This window comes from Falco punctatus (assembly GCF_963210335.1).
Source record: "Falco punctatus genome assembly, chromosome: 1".
Classification (NCBI taxonomy): domain Eukaryota; kingdom Metazoa; phylum Chordata; class Aves; order Falconiformes; family Falconidae; genus Falco; species Falco punctatus.
This window is the reverse complement of record NC_137580.1, coordinates 111,303,007-111,320,846: the sequence shown is the minus strand read 5'-3', so window position 1 is coordinate 111,320,846 and position 17,840 is coordinate 111,303,007. Positions and strand designations below refer to the sequence as shown.

At 49.1% G+C, this 17,840-nt stretch overlaps 1 protein-coding gene across 1 annotated transcript in view; it reads right to left on the bottom strand.

Moving 5' to 3' along the window:
• Positions 1-6,658: 6,658 nt before the first annotated feature.
• The window catches only part of TADA2A (transcriptional adaptor 2A), a 32,675-nt gene continuing 21,493 nt past the window's right edge, over positions 6,659-17,840 (bottom strand). The window contains exons 10-16 of the mRNA XM_080404898.1: positions 16,454-16,497; positions 15,813-15,923; positions 14,352-14,423; positions 13,600-13,732; positions 12,825-12,868; positions 10,154-10,227; positions 6,659-8,244 (exon numbers count right to left, since the gene is read on the bottom strand). Of these exons, the coding sequence (XP_080261024.1) occupies positions 8,059-8,244; positions 10,154-10,227; positions 12,825-12,868; positions 13,600-13,732; positions 14,352-14,423; positions 15,813-15,923; positions 16,454-16,497 (664 nt within the window). The 3' untranslated portion in view covers positions 6,659-8,058. The remainder of the gene's footprint in view (positions 8,245-10,153; positions 10,228-12,824; positions 12,869-13,599; positions 13,733-14,351; positions 14,424-15,812; positions 15,924-16,453; positions 16,498-17,840) is intronic.

Genomic DNA, 17,840 nt, shown 5'->3' with positions numbered 1-17,840 from the left:
CTGCCTCTCCAGCGAGGGCTCTCGTCACACTCCGCGCGGAGGTGGCTGAGGAACAAAAATAGACAAATTAAGAAAACCTCAAAAGGCCAAGAAATGAAAATGTAAGGATTTCGGCTCTGCAAGCTCAAGGTTTGCTTTGCCTCCACGTTGCGTCAGCTCTGCTCTTCCCCTGCTGCCTGCCTTGGAGCTGCACCTTCCCGGGGGCAGTGACGACCCCCCCGGCCCACCCCAACTCTACCGGGAAGCTGAGAGATAGCGGGACCTCGGGGGGGTCTCCCTGGGAGCGGGGCGCTCGGAGCAGCGTGGTGGCACCGGCCCCACACCACATAGGAAGGATGAGGATGGGTTTTGGGGTGGCAGCCCCAGCAACCTGTGGGGTCCTCTCCCCAGGAACCTAAACCCCTCATCTGGCCATTGTTAAATGAGGAATAAACTCCCCCCTCATCCTGGGCGGTTCTGAGCTGCTCGCACCGTGGTGCAGGGGTGTTTTTAATGCTGGTGTCACTTGTGCTTTTAACCTTCACCCCACCGGGAGCTTTATGCGTTTGTCGTTTGTCACAGGGTTAGAGGATGCAAAGAGGGAAACTCGGGGGGCCTTTGACCCGGGGGCGCAGCAGATGCGGTGAGTGCCAGAGCTAAAAGGCAATGTCAGCCCCTCCCCGCACTCGGCGCCGGCGGTGACGGTGGGAAGGGGGGCCGGGGGCACCCAGCGGGTGGGCTGGCTGCTGCCGAAAGGCTGGTGTCCTCCAGCCCCCCCGCAAGGAGCTGCTTTGGCCAGGGCGGGGGTGCGGGGGGCAGGGGGACTGGAGGGTTTGCTCTTGAGCGCAGGAGAGGTGGTGGGCAGCGAGGGCTCTCTTGCGCACCTGCTCACCCCGTCCCCAGCGTGGGGGGCGGCGGTGGGTCTGTGGGCCCCCTGCCCCAGGCAGGCAGCCTGCCCTCCCAGAGAGGTACGGTCCGGGCTGTGCAGGGCAGCAGCAGCAGCAGCAGCTCCTCCAAGGCAGACGTCGTGTTGCGGGCAGGTTTCCCCCCTTCCCGTAGGAACTTGTGCATCGCTTGGAAGAGACGAAGGCTGTGTGGGGATGAGATGCTTCAGCGCCCGCGGTTACGCCCCGTGATGCCCTTGGCGGTGGAAGGGCTCAAACCCACCCTGTGGGTGAGCCACACGGGCACCCGGCGCATTCCCGAGGGGTGCGTCTGGCCTGCAGTCCATTAGGTGATCATTAGGGCTATTAGCTTAATCACCGGGGTGTTTTCCTCCCTAGTCTGTGCTCAGGGTGTGATCAGCAGCCGCAGGGTCACGCAGGCCGGCTGAGTGGGGAGCAGATGGCTGCTCTCCACAGGGCTGTGGCACGCCGTGGGATCCACTGCCATCCATCCATCCATCCTCTCCAGTTTCCATGGCTACGCCAGAGTTTTACTCTTCCCCGCCTTCGGCCGCCTGCACGGGCGTGATACAAAAAAAGGTCCCTGCATGATGCAAAAAGCCCAGGGACGTGGGACCTCCCGGTTTTTGATAGCAACAGCTGCATCCCAGGGTGGCTGAAACCGGAGAGCGACCGGCACTGACCGCCCCGGTAGCACTCGCATCCCAGCCGAACAACGAACCTTTGGAGCGTTTGAGAGAGCCGGGACATGGGTTTGGGGTACTGCCTTCTCCTCCTCACCCCCCTAACAGCAGCAGGGACCTGAGGGGAGGCAGTGAGCAATCTTCTGGGGATAAATCCAGCCGCTGAGCCATCGTCCACCTCTTGCTCAATGCGAGGTGACAGCGCGGAGCAGAGATCCCTGAGCAGGCGCTCGGGCTCTGGCTTCTTAATGGGGGGAAACAAAAACCCCAGCGTTAGGTTGCTGCGTGTGATTTAAGTGGCAGAATGTGGGTCACTGGGGGCCTCTCTGGGGAGGCAGAGGGCTGTCACAGCACGGCAGCGTTTCTGGTCGCTTTCCTGTGACACGAGGAGCAGAGGAGCAGAGCGGGCAGCGTATCCCAGCCCACGGCCGCAAGGGGAGATATTTGCAGAGGGGCTGCCGGGGCGCAGGGGGCTGCAGGGGTGCACGACTGTTTCCAAACCCTGGGATGCTCTGACCCACGGGGCGTGTGGGTGAAGCGGGAAGTGTTTCCACAGTCCAGGCATGTTGCACCTGGCTGCGTTCGGCTGTGGGGAGCCACGTGTGCCCGAGGCTTAGTCACCGCCAGGGCAACCCTCGTGCCTTGGCCTGGGCATCCCTGCCCACTCCTGGCTGCCCGCACCACGCGGAGGGAGGAAAGCACTGTCCTCCCGGCCAGTTTTCCTTCTGCTGTCCCACCTGGTGGGCTGTAGGTGACTGGGGGCTCTCTAGGGTCACGGGGAGCTGCTCCACGGTGGTTCTCTGTTGCACTGCGGGTGCCCTGATTGCATCGCCTGGCCCCTTGTTTGGCAGCGGGGGTGTGGGGATGTGCCTTGTGTAGGGACACTGGTATGGGCTGCATTTTGGCAGCTCCCTTGGCTAAATGCTGGGCACAGAGGGGTGCCGGGGTGCTGTTTGGTCTCGGGAGGGTGTGGTGAGCTTCATCAGGGTGCTCGCCTGCTGAGTCACGGGGCTGTGCAGCCGCGCAAGCCAGAGCCGTGGTGTATGTGCCTCCAGCCCGGCTGGGGGGGATGCTCTGTGTCCTCCCCCGACCCCTCTCCCCGCGCCCCAGGAAAGGCTCTGTGGCCAGGCGGGGAAGCAAGGGCTGCTGGGCTGACGTGGCCTGGCAGCTCAGCCTCCCCGGAGGCACTCGCTGCTCCTCACACCTCTCCCAGCACAGCTCCCTCCCTCCGCATCCCGGCCCGCACACATCGCCTGCCTCCCGGCTGGGTGAGCTGGGGTCTCTGCCCCACCGCACGGACCTCAGGCACCCCCTGGAAGCCCAGCCTGTGGCGGGCTCCCGCAGCGCCTGCCCCTCCGGTGCTGCACAGGTGCTCCAAGCTCACGTCCCCATCGCATTTAATGGGAAGGGTTGGGGAGTGCTGGCGCCTGCAGATGCTGGTTCATGAAACATTGACTTTCCAGACAGGCTTTGCAAAAGAAATGAGATGTCAGTGATTGCATGGGAAGCTCAAGGGATGCCAGGTGGCTTTCTCTGGTGCAAAAGGTGATCCCAGCTTGGGGCTGGAGCTGGTGGTGGAGCCAGCATTGCCCAACAGCTCCTGCTCCAGAGAGACCCAAAACACTGGGCACCTCGCATGCTCTGAGCTTGCGCCTGACCCCATGTCTGGGTTTCTCATGCTCTTTCCTACCCCATTGTTGCCCACCGGGTTCCTGCACAGTCCTGACCCAGCACACACGTGGTCTGGTGGTGGCTCCCCACACTTGCTCTGTGGGGAGCAGCCAGGCAGGCTGGGGGGCTGCTGGCGGGGTCACTCCCCCGCACCCTCCGTGGGGTCTTGTCGCAGGGCACAGGGTGGCAGCATGAGTGCTTTTCCTGTGCCACTGTGTGCGCTTTCTCCCTGCTCCCTGATAAATCTGTGCTGGTTTCCCCTGGAAGGTGGCTGGACCTGTTTGATGGAAGAGCAGCGGGGATATGGGGCATAGCCGAGGGGTTTGGATTTTTCCCTTTTTCGTGTCACACCAGCCAGGAGAGCAGCTCAGGCGTTTCTGTAACCGCTGCTGAAAAGCTGCCGTTCCAGTGCGGTAGTGTTTGTCTCCAAAAGGAGATGGTTTAGGTTTCACGGGCCCCACCTGATGGGAATTCGAGCAGGCGCTAAAACTAGGGCTTCTTGTGTCTGGTTATCGGCGTTACCTGCTCAGCTGGGTGGCCGTGGGGGCTGCGCTGGCCGTGACACGGGCCCTGGGAACTGCTCCAGCACCCCCAGCACCCAGGGCTGAGCCACCCCCGGGCCGAGCGTGTTTGCTGCTGGTGTGACGGCAGCTGTAAGACCCAAAAAAAACCCCAACCCCAGCACCGATCCAGCCTTTAATGACAGGCGAATAACACAGCCCTGAAGATTCATACCGCGCATACCTCGTGCACCAGCTATTAGTGGTGACTAAGACTGTGCTGGGATGGAGCAGCAGCCTCCCTGCATCACCCCAGTCCCGGTGTAATTAATTCTGCCGGTACCTGTATTGGCACATTAACCCAAACTGGCTGTCTTCCTGCCTGTCCCCAGCCTTGTTCCATATTTAATCTTTCATGTTCACCTGAGTCTCTAATTAAGCCAACTGCAATCCTTAGCTGAGAGCCTGCAGTGTACTGACGAGGTCTGGCACTCCCGGAGCGCTGTGCATGCAACACCTGCGCAGCAGCCCGCCAAAAACAACACCCAGGCTGGTGGCTTTTCCTTTGCTTTTCCTTTGTTTTCTCTTCCTCCCCCCCCCTTCTTTTTTTTCTTTTTCTTCCTTTTTTGCTGCTTCCGAACTGAACTAACACTGGTCCCAAAGCAGGGTCTGAAAGCAGCAAAGTTCTTAAAAAAGGTGTGTTGGGACTGGCTTCCCTCTCCTTCCTTTTTTGTTTACAGCAAAGTCATGACCGATTAGTTTGAGGTATCTGAAAAATGCTTTTAATGGGTTTCTTTTCGCTTGCAGCCCAAGCCGTAGCCCGAACAAGCAGCCGGCTCCTGTGGCCGGGCAGGAGCAGCCGCTGTCCTGCCCCACGTCCCGCTGGGCTGCCCGGCTGTTACAGCATCCCGGTTAAAAATAAAACCACACGCCGAGGCAGTGAATGGGGTTCTGATTTCCCTCGGTTGCCACACGGGTCTGGGTGATGGGGAGAGATGCGCGATGTAAATAGAACAGCATATCCATGGCAACCTCAACTTTTCATTATTGTTAATTACTTGCACAGTGCCAGAGCCGCGCATGGCGCTTCCCGGCGCGGATAAAGATAGATCCCCCCTTTCAAAGCCGCTCTAAATGACACCGAGGCGACAGCTAGCTCTTGGGAGGCTGGAGCCAGGGCTGGCAGGCAGCGGCGGAGACATTTTGTGAGGAGTCGGAGAGGAGCTGGGATTTAAAGGAGGAGGGAGCGTCGAGGCAGGCAGGAGCTCGGGGGCAGCTTTCCTGCCCAAACCCACCTTCCCTGAGCATTGGGGAGCGGCTCGGAGGGGTCATGGCAGCACGCCTGGCTGGGAGGAGGGGGACAAAAGTGATGGGGAGAGGGGCTGCCCTGTGCCCCAGCGCTGGCTTTTCCTTCCCCTCTGTTTAATGGTGCTCGTGAGAGCGTGGGGGCAGGAAGCGCGGGCGGCGTTTGTCCCTGGAGGGGCAGGGATGTGTTGGTGTTGGCTGGAGCGGGTGCCCCGAGGAGCCTCCTGCAGAAAGCCTGCTCTGTTTCAAACCAGTGCAGCTGAGCTCGCTTCCGAGCGGCTGAGCTCGGCCTCAGCTGGCACCGTTCGGCTGGGGTTTGCTTTCTGTCCCTCCGGTTTTGTTTCACTGGAAGTGGTCTGAAAGCCCTTGGGCGAAGGGGTCCACGTCCTGCCCCCCCGCTATCGGACAGTCTGGCCCCAGCTGGTGTTAGAAGTGGTTTGATCTGCCCCCAAAATCCTGCTGTCGCTGTGTCTGACCCCAGGCGGGTGCGAGCAGCCACGGGATGGTGTGCATGGACATGGGCATGGCGTGCCAGCTCCCCCCCCCGGCCCCCATCCCACCCCCGAGCCTGGAGCAGGCACAGACAGAGCTTTGTAACCCTGCGGCCTTTTCTGGAGCCATTGAATGGTTTGGGTTGGAAGGGACCTTAAAGATCATCTCATTCCACCCATGCCATGGGCAGGGACACCTTCCACCAGCCCAGGCTGCTCAAATGCGACTCCGCTGGCCTTTTCTCTGCGGCTTAATGGGACGTTGTGGTAGAGCCTGGCAGTAAAACATAACCGGAGCAGCAAAGAGGTGCTGACCCCGGGACGGGCACGCTGGAAGCCTGTTACCTCGCCTGCTTGGGAGATGCCTTGTGAACGGGAAAACCCACTGTTTGTGCACTTTGATGCTATGCGAGGGTAACATCCCAGCCCCGCTTCCCCACTGCCTTGTGCCCTCCTGCTCACCTTGGAAAAGTCTCTTTTCTGGTTCCCCTCCCGGCCAGTTAAAGGACCGCAGCTCTCGCCTTTCCAGAGATCTTTTTTCCCCCAACATTTTCCAGGGGGTCAAATAATTTAGCGCTGCCCGAAGCACAGGGCTCGGCAACAGCTCAGGTTTGGGTAGCTCTGCATTTGGTCCCAGCAGGTCATGCTCGTGGCGCTGTCTGGATCCCTTCAGGGCAAAGGGATGTCACTCAGGTTTGCTGGGTGGGGATGTCGCTGGTCTGGGGACAGTCACAGCAGGCACTGATGTTTGGGTTGCCACCTGCTTTTTTTGTACAAGTCATGGCATAGGAGACTGGGCGAGAGGAAAGGTAACTTGGCTGTTTGTTTAATGTTAAAAGACACCTGGGAAAAACATTCCCAAGGATTTACAGCTAGCTCTGTCCCTTCGCTTGGCATTCCCAGACTATACAGATTCAAATTCCTACAGACTTTAATCTTCCACAGTAGTTTATTACTGCTGCTTTTCTTTAAATAGTTGTATTTTCCGGGTAATCTAGTGGTCACATCCATACAGCCACCGTTGTGCATTTATCTCTTCTCTCTCATGGTGAGAAGCTGATGGATATAGATACAGGCAGCTGCGTGACCTTTACAGTCTCACTCGGAGTCCAGGAACGCAGATGTTAAGATTGTTTCAAGTCATTTTGATTTTATTACAAACCAAAATACTTCACATTCAGTAGCACCTCAGGTACACAGGATAATTACACCTGGGGGGGAAAAAAACCCCAAACCTCAAACCTGAACACCTGAAATAGGTATCAGTATCGTTGTAGCTCAGTTAGGCTTTTCTACACAAGATCCCAAATGTGAGCGCACCCAGCATCCCACTGCTTTGGCTGTTCGGTTAATCGCGGGATGTCATTTGAGTGTTGCAGGTCGGCAATGGAGCTGCCAGATAAAGACTTCACTGCCTAGTGAACCACGCCAAGCTGCATCTGAAAAGAACCGTCTTCAGCATCCACTTGTATTTTCAAATACAAACGTTTGGCGCTGAAGTCGTACCATGGATCATTTGATGTGACAGGGTGTGTGTGTGTGGAGTAACTTGCTGTACCTCGTCATCGCATTGTTGGTCAGCTGGGCATGTCATCGCTCTCGCGGTGAGCCGAGGGGATAAGGTCCCACCAAGAGGAGGGCTGGGCACGCGCTCTGGGCGGTTCATGCTGCTCTTCCCCCGTTACCTTCTGCGAGAGAATGTCGGGGTCCTGAGCGTCTTTTGATTTACGTTGCGAAAGGCAGCTCCGGTTGTAGCATCCAGCCTTTCCAACATCCAGCCTTTCCAACCCAGATCTAAGCTGAGGGATTATATATAACTTGACAATCACAAATCAGGTGGTGAGCAGATGAAGCTGATTGGTTTGTACAGTGCTCTCATGCTGTGGTATGTGCTAATATCACATAAAAGTAACAACTGTTGAGGAGCTTCCCTGCAATGTCCTTTCCCATCCTTTATCACAATTAAGTTAAAAAGACTGGACCACTGCAAGCTCTATTTTTGTATCCTCAGGCGTGTGCTATCTCCTTTGAAAGCTGACACTTTTAGGAAGGAGTACAAGAAGGGAGGGGACTGTGTTTCCATACCCCTGTACTCACACAAAGTCAAACGGTGACTCTTATTATGTGCTGCTCTTCTGCCTGTATTCTGTGTCGCTGTCAGCATAAAAGTACCGTGATTCTCTTTTTAGTTACAAGAGGTGTTAGAAATGAATGCCCATTCACATTTAAAGATTAGCTTATATGGCATATGATTCTTTCCAGTGCTACGTGGCAGCATAATTCTGACAACAGCAGTGTTAAACAGCAGAGTCAAAAGGAAACCAGACAAAGAAATGTCAGTATTCATACAATTCAACAAAGCTCCCTACTTGTTTTTACAAAAAAAAAAAAAAAAAGCCCCAAAAGATTTTAAACAAAAGGAAATGTCCTTCATTCAACGCTGTTAAAATCTTTCAGCGCTGTCAAAGTGACTTCAAAGCTTCTCCACATCTGCCTGCTCCAGCCAAAGCAATGATGTCTGTCCTCAGGCTTTCGTGATGTACCCTTCTCTGATAAGGAAATCATAGATTTTCCTGGTTTTGTTCACATCGATCTTGATGAGTGCTCTCGCCTGCGCCAGTCTCAGGCCTCCTTGTTTGTTACACTCGTTCACTAAAGCAGCTTTGTACTCTAAATAGGCTCCAGGGACCAACCTCACCATCTGACAGAGCTGGAAAACAAAAGGTGAAGTTAATAAACAGTAACACTTGTCATGCTCTTTCATTCCATGATGCCTGTTGGGGAAGTTAGTAACATTGTGAATATTTCCCTGAAAACGTTTTAAATGTGTGGGTTCTTTTTTTTTTTTGTATGGGGGAGGCATACAGTAATTGCATTATGAGCTGTTTCGATCCACAGGTAGGGAGGGGAGGAGCCTGCTGGCTGCTGCATTCAAAAACATTCCTGACTTAAAAAATAAACTAGGAGGATGAAAGCAAGCTCTGGGCTCACAGGAGTGTAACTATGAGTGTGTCCTGTGTGGGCGTTGTTCTTTACAAACCACGGGAAGTACACATGCCAAAGAGACTTGCAACCAGCAATTCAGCGTGCTGGACGAGAGCCAGGGAGGGCAGCTGTCTATTAATCCCCTGCAGACTAAGTCTTTAATACCTTTCTACAAAAGCAGATGCACACAACGCCGCCCCCCCCCCCCCCTTCCCGCCCCAAGCCTAGGATGGAAACCGTGCGGGGGGAGGGCATTACACGTTTGGAAGTTTGGTAAAAGGAATCGCTTTCACATGCCCCTATGCGCTGCTGGTGGGTTGCGATGCTCCCAGTTAGCTCCCAAATACCAGCCGCCTTCTAGATGGCGCGCTGTACCGCTCCCAATGGACGTACTGGCTGTCTCCTCCTTTTAATAAGGAAATGCTTAATAATTGTTCCTCATTGATAGGAAATTGCAGAATTCGGAGGAACTCAGACTTTATGTCTCAGCTGGCGAGGAAATCAGATTCCCCATATACACTAATGTCCTAGTCGCAATTATTTATATGCTGAGTGGAGCCAGAAATGCCATGTTCCATGGCGAATCTGTGATCTGATTTTCAATGCTGCCATCTCCAGTGAAGGGGAAACAGCTTTTACGCAGAGGGAAAAGTCTGAAATACATCTGCAATTCACATACACTGACATCTGCCTTCTGGACAATCTAAGAACAGATTATTTAAAAAAAACAACCCAAAAATCTTTTATTTCATTAGTTTTCCAGTGTTGCCTTTCACTGAAGTAGAGGGCAAGCCTGCACTGGGATGCAGAAGAAACTGAGCTACAAACACAGGGCAGGCCCCTTGCTCGCTGTTTGCCTCTCTGGGGGCTGCAGCCCCGTTTCTGTCTGCACTGTGTTACCTTCCCTGTGCCACCGATTGCTTTAGGTGACCATACAGGTGCACCCCATACGGGACCGCACATCTCAGCGCCAGGCTGAGCTCACCCTAAGAACCCATGGCTTAAAGAAAGCCAGATTCCATCCTTTGCACATGCGCATACAAACAGCTTGGTATATGCACTGTAAAGCACAAAAAGGGAAAAAAAACACATGAAAAGAACAATACACTGTTACCACCTCCGTGGGTCACGTTAGCATTACAGTGAAAAACCAGTGATAACTGGTTGAGGTTTGGCTGTGAGATACCTCTAATGAAAGCACTCCGCTATTCAGTTTCAGTGATCTGTCCGGTGAAGCCCTTGATGAAATCCTCTGCCGGTTTCAAAACCAAGAAAAATTCATTAAGAATGTTCATTAAGAAAAAATAACCCTCCTGCTCGCCTCGGCCTCACAACAGAGGCAGAGAGGATGTCATACTCTGGATGTTCTAATAGCACATAATAACACCCTGGTGCTCTCCACCTTTCTCTGCTAAATAAGCTAATGTGCAGCAGCTGTGCTGTGCGTATAGTACGGTAACTGAAATTAAGAAGCCAACTGGAAAACCTGAATGATTTTTATGAGCAGGAAAGAGCAGTCAGGGCGTATAACTGAGGTGACATTCACAGCACCTGAGACAGATGGTGTGAGCACCCCTGCACTGTGCAGAGAAAGCTGTATACAGACTATCTTTCCATTCTGTTCCCTTCCTCACCTCCTTCTCCTTCTCGTTGAGTTTCTCAGTGCCCGGGAGCCCCGTGAGGTTCAGTGGTGGGGCGCTCCGTCTACCTGCAGAGACATGAAGGGAAAACACTGAGGACCTCTGAGCAGTGCGGCGGTGGCGGTTCCTTAGCTGTGTTATCACAGAGGCAATTACATCCCCGTGATGTTAAGCCAGTATGATCTGAGTGTTTATAGACATGGGTTATTTAGGGCTCAGCGTAAAACCTTCAGTGATTTGATAAAAGGTACGGTTTTGTAGCTGACATAGCACTGCGAATACTCGCATGAGGCCTCTTGCACTGCTAAGATGGCTTGCAGGAGGAACTGGAAAGCAAGTTTTCTGTCAAATAGGCAGGGGCTGCGGCTGGCTGGGCTGCACCTCTGGCTGCACAGGCTGCTCTGGCTGGGGTTAGGGCGGGCAGTGCCTGCGGAGGGTGTGCACAGCACACAGGGCCAGCTCCCAATGGGTGTGAAACCAGCATCTTACAAAGATGCTGAGATCTATTCATGTGATTGGCAGAAAATTTCTCCGGCGTTACTGACAACTTCATGAAGCAGAGTTTTCTTTAAAGGCCTTTAAGTACAATGCAAATATCGTAAAGCAAATGCAGTTTGTGGATGTATTTTTGTCTGTTATGATAAACCATATTGAAAGAAAAATCTATCACAAGGTAGTCTGATAGTTCTCACTTTCACTGTTGTTTATAACTTTGCTGAACTTTAACTGGTGGAGCTTAAACTTTCACACGGGCTTTCCACTTGCAGGTTTGGTTGTTGTTTTTTTTTTCCTAATAGCATTTCTGTTTTAATTTCCAGAGCTCAGAACAAAGCTAGGGCTATTAATTTACATTTATAGAAAGTTGCCCCCATGCTGCAGGTTGCATATTTAGCCCCGTTAGACATAGGTCTCTCTATCCCAGGGCAAACTTCCCAAATTTGGCAAAGTGATGAGATCTTGGGAAAGCTGCAGCTCCATTTTCCCAAGGACTGTGCTGGCTGCTGCTCCAGACCCTGCCCTGCCTGGGTCCCCACCTCTGGGACTGGGGAGTCTCTCTTTTTTTCTCCCATGCATCTGTAGGGAACAGATGGGAGCCTGGCTGGGTGAGGGGAGCCTGACCAGAGAGAGCACTGAAGGGCTAGAAAGAAGCCGGAGCAGTGAGTCTCTGATAGGTGCAGAAGTTATTTTGAACCACTGCTTCCTCTTTCTATGGCCTGGAATGAGCTTGCTATGATGAGACATGATAGAATACGGTTTTACTCTTTTACAAACCTAGGAAATTACACAAATTATATTGAAGAAAACATATTAAGGCTGCAAAGTCAAGATCTCAAAATCTAGAAGTGAAGTTAAGCAACATTAATTTGCCCTCTTGTATATTCAGTATGATGCAGCCTTTAATTATATAGACACGTGGCAGTTTTTCCACAGTATTCTTGCCTTATTCAATATGCAAGATGTTTGCTTAATTAGCAACTATATGGTATTTTGTTTGGGTTTTGTTCAACATGTGATACTGGTTGTAAACAATGCATGCTGTCTGAGTTCCATAGGCAAAACATTTCATGTTCTCTTGGGCTCTTCTCCTTCATGGGCCACTGAATACTTCACAAAAAATTATTTTCATTCTTTACACTAGCCCTTCAGGTGGTGGTGGGGGGTGTACTGTCCCCATTCCATGGGCTCTGGATGCCTGGCCTGAGATACACAATGCTATTTTGTCTCCAAAATACCAGATCTCAGTGATCACCAAGTATGTTTAAAACATAGTGCTTGCTGCAATGACTAATTGCTTGGTATTCTGACCCAAATTCCCAAGGTACCTGGCAGAAATGAGGAAGAACATATAGACTTGCTGTCCACCTCTGAGAAGTTTGGTTCAAGCTGTTTATTAGCATCCACATAAAAACTGGACGCAGAGAGAGAGAGCTAGAAGCCAGTTTTCCCTGGCAACATTTAACAGCCTTATAGTAAAACTTTATCGTAGTCTCATTCATTGCACATCACCCTGTGGCCTCAACAAATGAGATGGGATTTCATAGAAGTCTTGTCCACAAGGGCTCTGACTGACCCCTGAATCTGTCCTCACAGAGCACTGAAAGAACTAGGGTTCCTCTTGGCAACAGAAAGCCACAGTCTGCGGTTACAGAATTAAAGAACATAGAAGCATATTCATAGGAAAGAAAAACTGAAGTTGCATAGGCAACCCGTGCCATCTCATTCCGTCACTCTGGGGTGCTTGGTGCACCCATGGCCTGTTCCTCAGCAACTGTTTTTTGGTGTTCTGCCCTCCCAAATCTGCTTTCTGTCAGGGTCATATGGCATGTGCTATACAGCTTCACTAAAAACCTGGATTAGCTTGATCTTTTAAAGATAAAATGTTGTTCTCATGTGAAAATTCTTTCCTGCCTTGTTAATGTAGCTTTAGAATAGGTTTTCTACCTGTAGTCAGAAAAATCTAGAAATTCATCAAAAACTCCTACAGGATTTGCACGTGGAATGAGCTGCAGATTGAGGTAATGTTGACTTAAGCAGTGCTTAACTATGAGGCTTAAGGACTGATGCTTTAGCACTCAAGCAAAAGAGCCACTCTCCAGCAGGCTGTCAGAACAATATTACTTATGTATGGCTGGCTTTTTATCACAGATCGTCATCTAACAGTTACCTGAATTTGAAGGAACTGGTACTGTGGGAGTCAGGCCGGAATCACTGAAAAGAAAGGAAATTTTCAAATTGCCTTCATGATTTTTTAAAGAATAACTGCATATATTGGCCCTGAAACTACTTCTTCCCCAACTCCAATAATTATAGAATTCAACTTGCATAACCCAGGCGCTGATCTGAAGTCAACAGGATTTCTAAATATTTAGCACTCCCAGATTGAAGACCATGCCTGGTACCTGTTTTAAGAAAAGAAAAAAAACCAACCCAAAAACAAAGGGAGGGGGTGGGTAGGACAATAAAAAATTCAGTGGAGACTGACTGGGGAAATTACAGATCATCTTCTCCGACCATGTGGCTTACAGGATGCATTTCCTTTGCATTGCAGCTTGCTCCCTAAATCAAAGTGCTTATGCAGGGTGACTACACATTAATAATGCTGCTACATCTAAAATCATCTGAAACATTTAAAGTGTCATCTGTGCCTTCATTAATATCCATAAAGACCTCATTTCCCTCCATGACTTTATTAACAGCAGTTAAGTTCCTGAAATATAAAAATACAGACAAGCGAGGCTTTGAGCCCTTACTAGTCACTCCTTGTCTGCAGTGCAACAAGCACCACTGCTCTTATCTGCAGTTTCTCGCCCCGCTGAATTCTGTGGACTGTTCCTACTGCAATAAACTGGGAACGTGTTTGTTGTCACACAGCAAAATGTGTTTGATGCAGCTGACTAAAGCACAGGTGTGTAAAACTCCCAGCCTTACTGTAACCGTACATATCAGCTTGTCGACTGAGCCACTGCTGGCAGGCGCTGCTGTCCTGGATGTACTGCAGGACCTCAGAAAGCATAGTGCGCTTCAGGCGCTCCTCCTCTCTTGTCTTCTTAAGGTGATCGTATGTTCTGGCACCTACGGCAAACAGACACCACGTTCTTGCCAGCTGCCTTGGTCAACATTTTCAGACTGTTGGGTTTTCTGCTTTAGGAAATCAGTGAGAAACTGTGCTCTAGCTCTGGACCAGACTCAGCTATTCTCCCTCATGACAACTACTTGGCATCAGAAGGTATTAGATTCCACCCTGCACCCCTCCCGCTATTAATTTCAGGCCAAAAACAAACAAAAAAAGGCTTCCATGATCCAAGTCTGGGATAAACCAGGCCATTTCATTTATGTAGAGGTCTTAGGCCTCTCTCCAGATATCACGCTTGTTGACAGCCAGTGAAAGTGTCCAGAGATAAAGCACTGGAGACCACTGTGCCATGACGTTTTTTTTTCTGAATCGGCTGCGAAGTGGTGGCTAAAGCAGAGCTCTGCTAGACAGCACGTTCTCCAAGCTGATGGCTCAAAGTAGCTTTAAAAAAGCACAGCTGGACTGAAGCATTATTGCTAAAGACTTGCTCAGTTGAAGAGCTAGCAAACGTATTTCAAAAGTAAGTGTCTTTTTATTCAACACATCCTAAATGTTGTAAAATCATCCTTCCACACCTTGATGAATGGGAATGGGCTGAATAATGCATCAGGTACTTACTACAGAAATTGGTGATTCCTGCTGCTCTGTATTCCTGTAGTCGCTTTATTTCCCTTCGCAGCTCAAATTCCACTGTTTTACCCCAAGAGTAAGCAGAAGGGAAATCCAAAAAACAAATGTGGGTCAGTGGGGGTGGCAGTCAGCTGTGGTGTAACATTGCTGTTTCTCACTTGTCTACACGGTTCGGCTATGAAGTACACAGAACCACAGACAGGGTTAACCTCTCTGCACAAGTCTGTATCAGATCTCAAACTCACCGTGTCCTAACACTCCTCCATCACAGATTTAAGCTGGTTTCTAGCATTTGTGTGCTCAGAAAAGTTATTTTATCTTCATGCTTTGACAGTTCCTTTGCTGTATCCTGGACAAGGCAAATAACCATAATGTAGGATTTCTGGAATGCATTTCAGTAGTTTTGAAAAACTACTTAATCCAGGCTCCTCAGAGCATCTAATATTGTCTTTGAACTGTGATTTTCATAACTGGACCTTCCAAAACTTTTCCTTGCAGACAACTCTTTTCCGGGAGTCAGTAAGATTAAATACCTGTGTTCCTTTTGCTCAGAGATATTCACTGCCTATAGCTTTTATCAGCTGGCTTCCAGGCATTGCTTACTTTTACAGTGAGCAAGTTTGCTTGTCTCGAATTTGTTTACTCATACTACTTGGGAGATCTGTATAATTCGTGTACTTGGCTATCAGGTTAACTTGAGGACTTCGCTGTCACTACAACAACAAAACTGGGTTCCAGGGCTAGCACTCACATGTGGGACTCATGATTTTGCTGGGTCATACTTTTGGTATTTCACACACAGTGTCCTGCAAATACAGTCACAACTGTTTAAGTGCTTTGTTCCTTCTAATGAGCAACAATTCTCCCCGTTTAAGTCACAGAATTAAGCAGGATGTAATGACTCGTACTGGAATTTGCCTAAATGCATGCTATGATTATGCATAAAGACTCAAGATGATTCGGTGATGGAACAATGCCTCTCCCTTTAAGGTAAGGGACATAATGACCTCAGTACTATATAATTATGTACACACATAATGGTTTAACGTGTATCTTTCAAAGAACTCACAATTTGCTGCCAGCTCCTGGTTTCTCAATACAGACATAAATTCTAGGGATTTTGTTCTCTCACTGATACAGAGTCCCAGTAAATGAATAGTGGTCTTTTGATAAGAAAATATTACTTCTAACACATGACCAGAATGTTCAGTCAACTGTGAAATCAAACAAAGAACTCAGACTAAGTTAGTGGAAAAAAACACTTGCTGCCTATATAATGTATCAAACCACAAATGTATTTGTTTTTCTGAGGTAGGTAGATGGGGGAGGAGGAGACAAATAACCTCCTGCCCTCCAGGAGTGGTATATATTTAGGAAAGATTGTAGATGATGCAACCGCTCATTAAGCCTATTGAAGAAGAAACATGCTAAAATCTTCAAGGTACTTACATGCATGGCTTTCAATGAACTTATCATGCTCTACCGGTCCAAGAATTCGTGCAAACCGTCGCATTGTTTCATAAAGGTCTTGAACCTCCTTTGGATATCGCCTTTCCAAAACTAGAGGGGGGAAAAAGCAACACACTTTTATCACTCCTACTGGGAGAAGAAAATAAATTCAGTGGAACGTGAAGTGACTACCCAGCCCCTGTGAACTGCCCAGAGATCCAGATCTGGTACACTTCTTGGCCATTTCGGCGTCACAACTACAAATTGCTGAGTAAAAAGCAACAAAATTACACACCCCTTAAAATTCTAAAAGCATAAAGGATGATAGAATAGTGAAGTGCACTTAGGATAGTGAGATGCACTTAGAAAGCCTAGATTTCACCGTCACCCCTCTCCCTCCTCAGTGGAGCCCAAAATGCTTCTGAAAAGCAATTCTGAGACAATGACTAAAACAGAGCTGGGAGTAGTTAGAGCCAGCCGGTTGGAAACAGTCGGGGCAGGAAATCTGCTGGAATTCAGACCATCTGAATATGGTCCAGTATGAAGAAACCACACTGGTGCACTGGAGACAGAGAACATGTGAAGTTTTGCTTCCCGAGCAGAGGCTACTTTAAAGTTAAGCAGTTACACCTGATACTCACTTTGAAATTTTCTGAGGTTGATTAGTCCATGATCTCTTATAATTCTGTAATTGAGAGAAAAATGGTGTTAGGAAAAGGCATTTAACTCATGTATTACCTCATAAATACAAGGGCTTCAGAAGACACTTTGGTTTTGACCGACAGAGGGGTCTAAAACTAAAGACATACGAAATTTCCATAACCTTTGTGCTGACTAGCAGAGACGCATGATGCAGTGATGCAGTGTGGCTTTAATCAGGGTAAATTTTGGATAGTGGTGTGCATTAGTCCAACTCAGACAGTACTGAGCACAAAGGGAGTTACAATTGCTTTAAAGGTTCAAAATTGCTTCTTTAGGCACAGATTTCACATCTACAGTGTCTTATAACTTGTCCTTCCAAAACTGGAGGCAAAGGAATGTCTCATGAAGCGTGATTTCCAGCTTGAGGGAGACAAACGTCCTTCTGTGAGAGCAAGGGTGAGAGATGGACTGTAAATTTCACCACCGGGAGTGGGATGAAGGAATTTCTCCACGACAGCTTAGATTTTAAAAAGAGGGAAATGATTTAGGTAACTTGTAAGTTTGAAACGCTCCTGACAGGATCAGGGAAATGAGCAGAGCAAAAAGGCAGGTCAGATATTCACAAGTGTATAAGAAATAAATTTGTCAGAGGTTTCAGCAAATGTCATGTGGTCGCTGCTATGTGGCAATTCGATAAACACACGACTTTTGCTAATGATAAGAGATACTACAATGTTGAGCTTGTCAAGGTCAGGTTGGAATTTGCTCTCTATAATCCATTACATTTTCTCCAGTATGTATAAAAGAACATTCCTGTCCCATGTGGAGAAGTCTTTCTGAGAGTGACATCAGCATTTTTACGTCATTTTCCAGATTTTTGTCCCATCCTGCTGCAGAAACTTCACAAAAACTGACACCGTTTTGAGTTATGTCACTGAGCCTTATGGCACTTTCTTTCAGCGTGACATGATTTATCATAATGGAAATCATGCCACGTAAATATTTTTTATTTATGAATTACAAAGAACCTGGTTGATACATACCAACTCTTACCTGTCATTCAGCAGAACGATGCTGTATTATGAAAAGGAACAGAGGAGTCTTACTCCAAATTACTAATTCTTCCAGGAGGGAGTAATTCAGCAAGATATAATTTTAAATATTGAACAAAGTATTTGAAAGTTATAATAAAATTGAATTTAATGAATAAATTGAGTCATTCTAGAAAGCTGTCAAATGAACTGAATAAAATTATTCAAACTCAGGTCAGCTATATAGTTATCTTCAGTACACATTGTGGAAAAGTAACTTATGGCCCACTAAGAATTAAAAATAATGATGCAAACATTTCTGTGGAGAAAGAGGGGTCTAGTAATTAGTCACAGA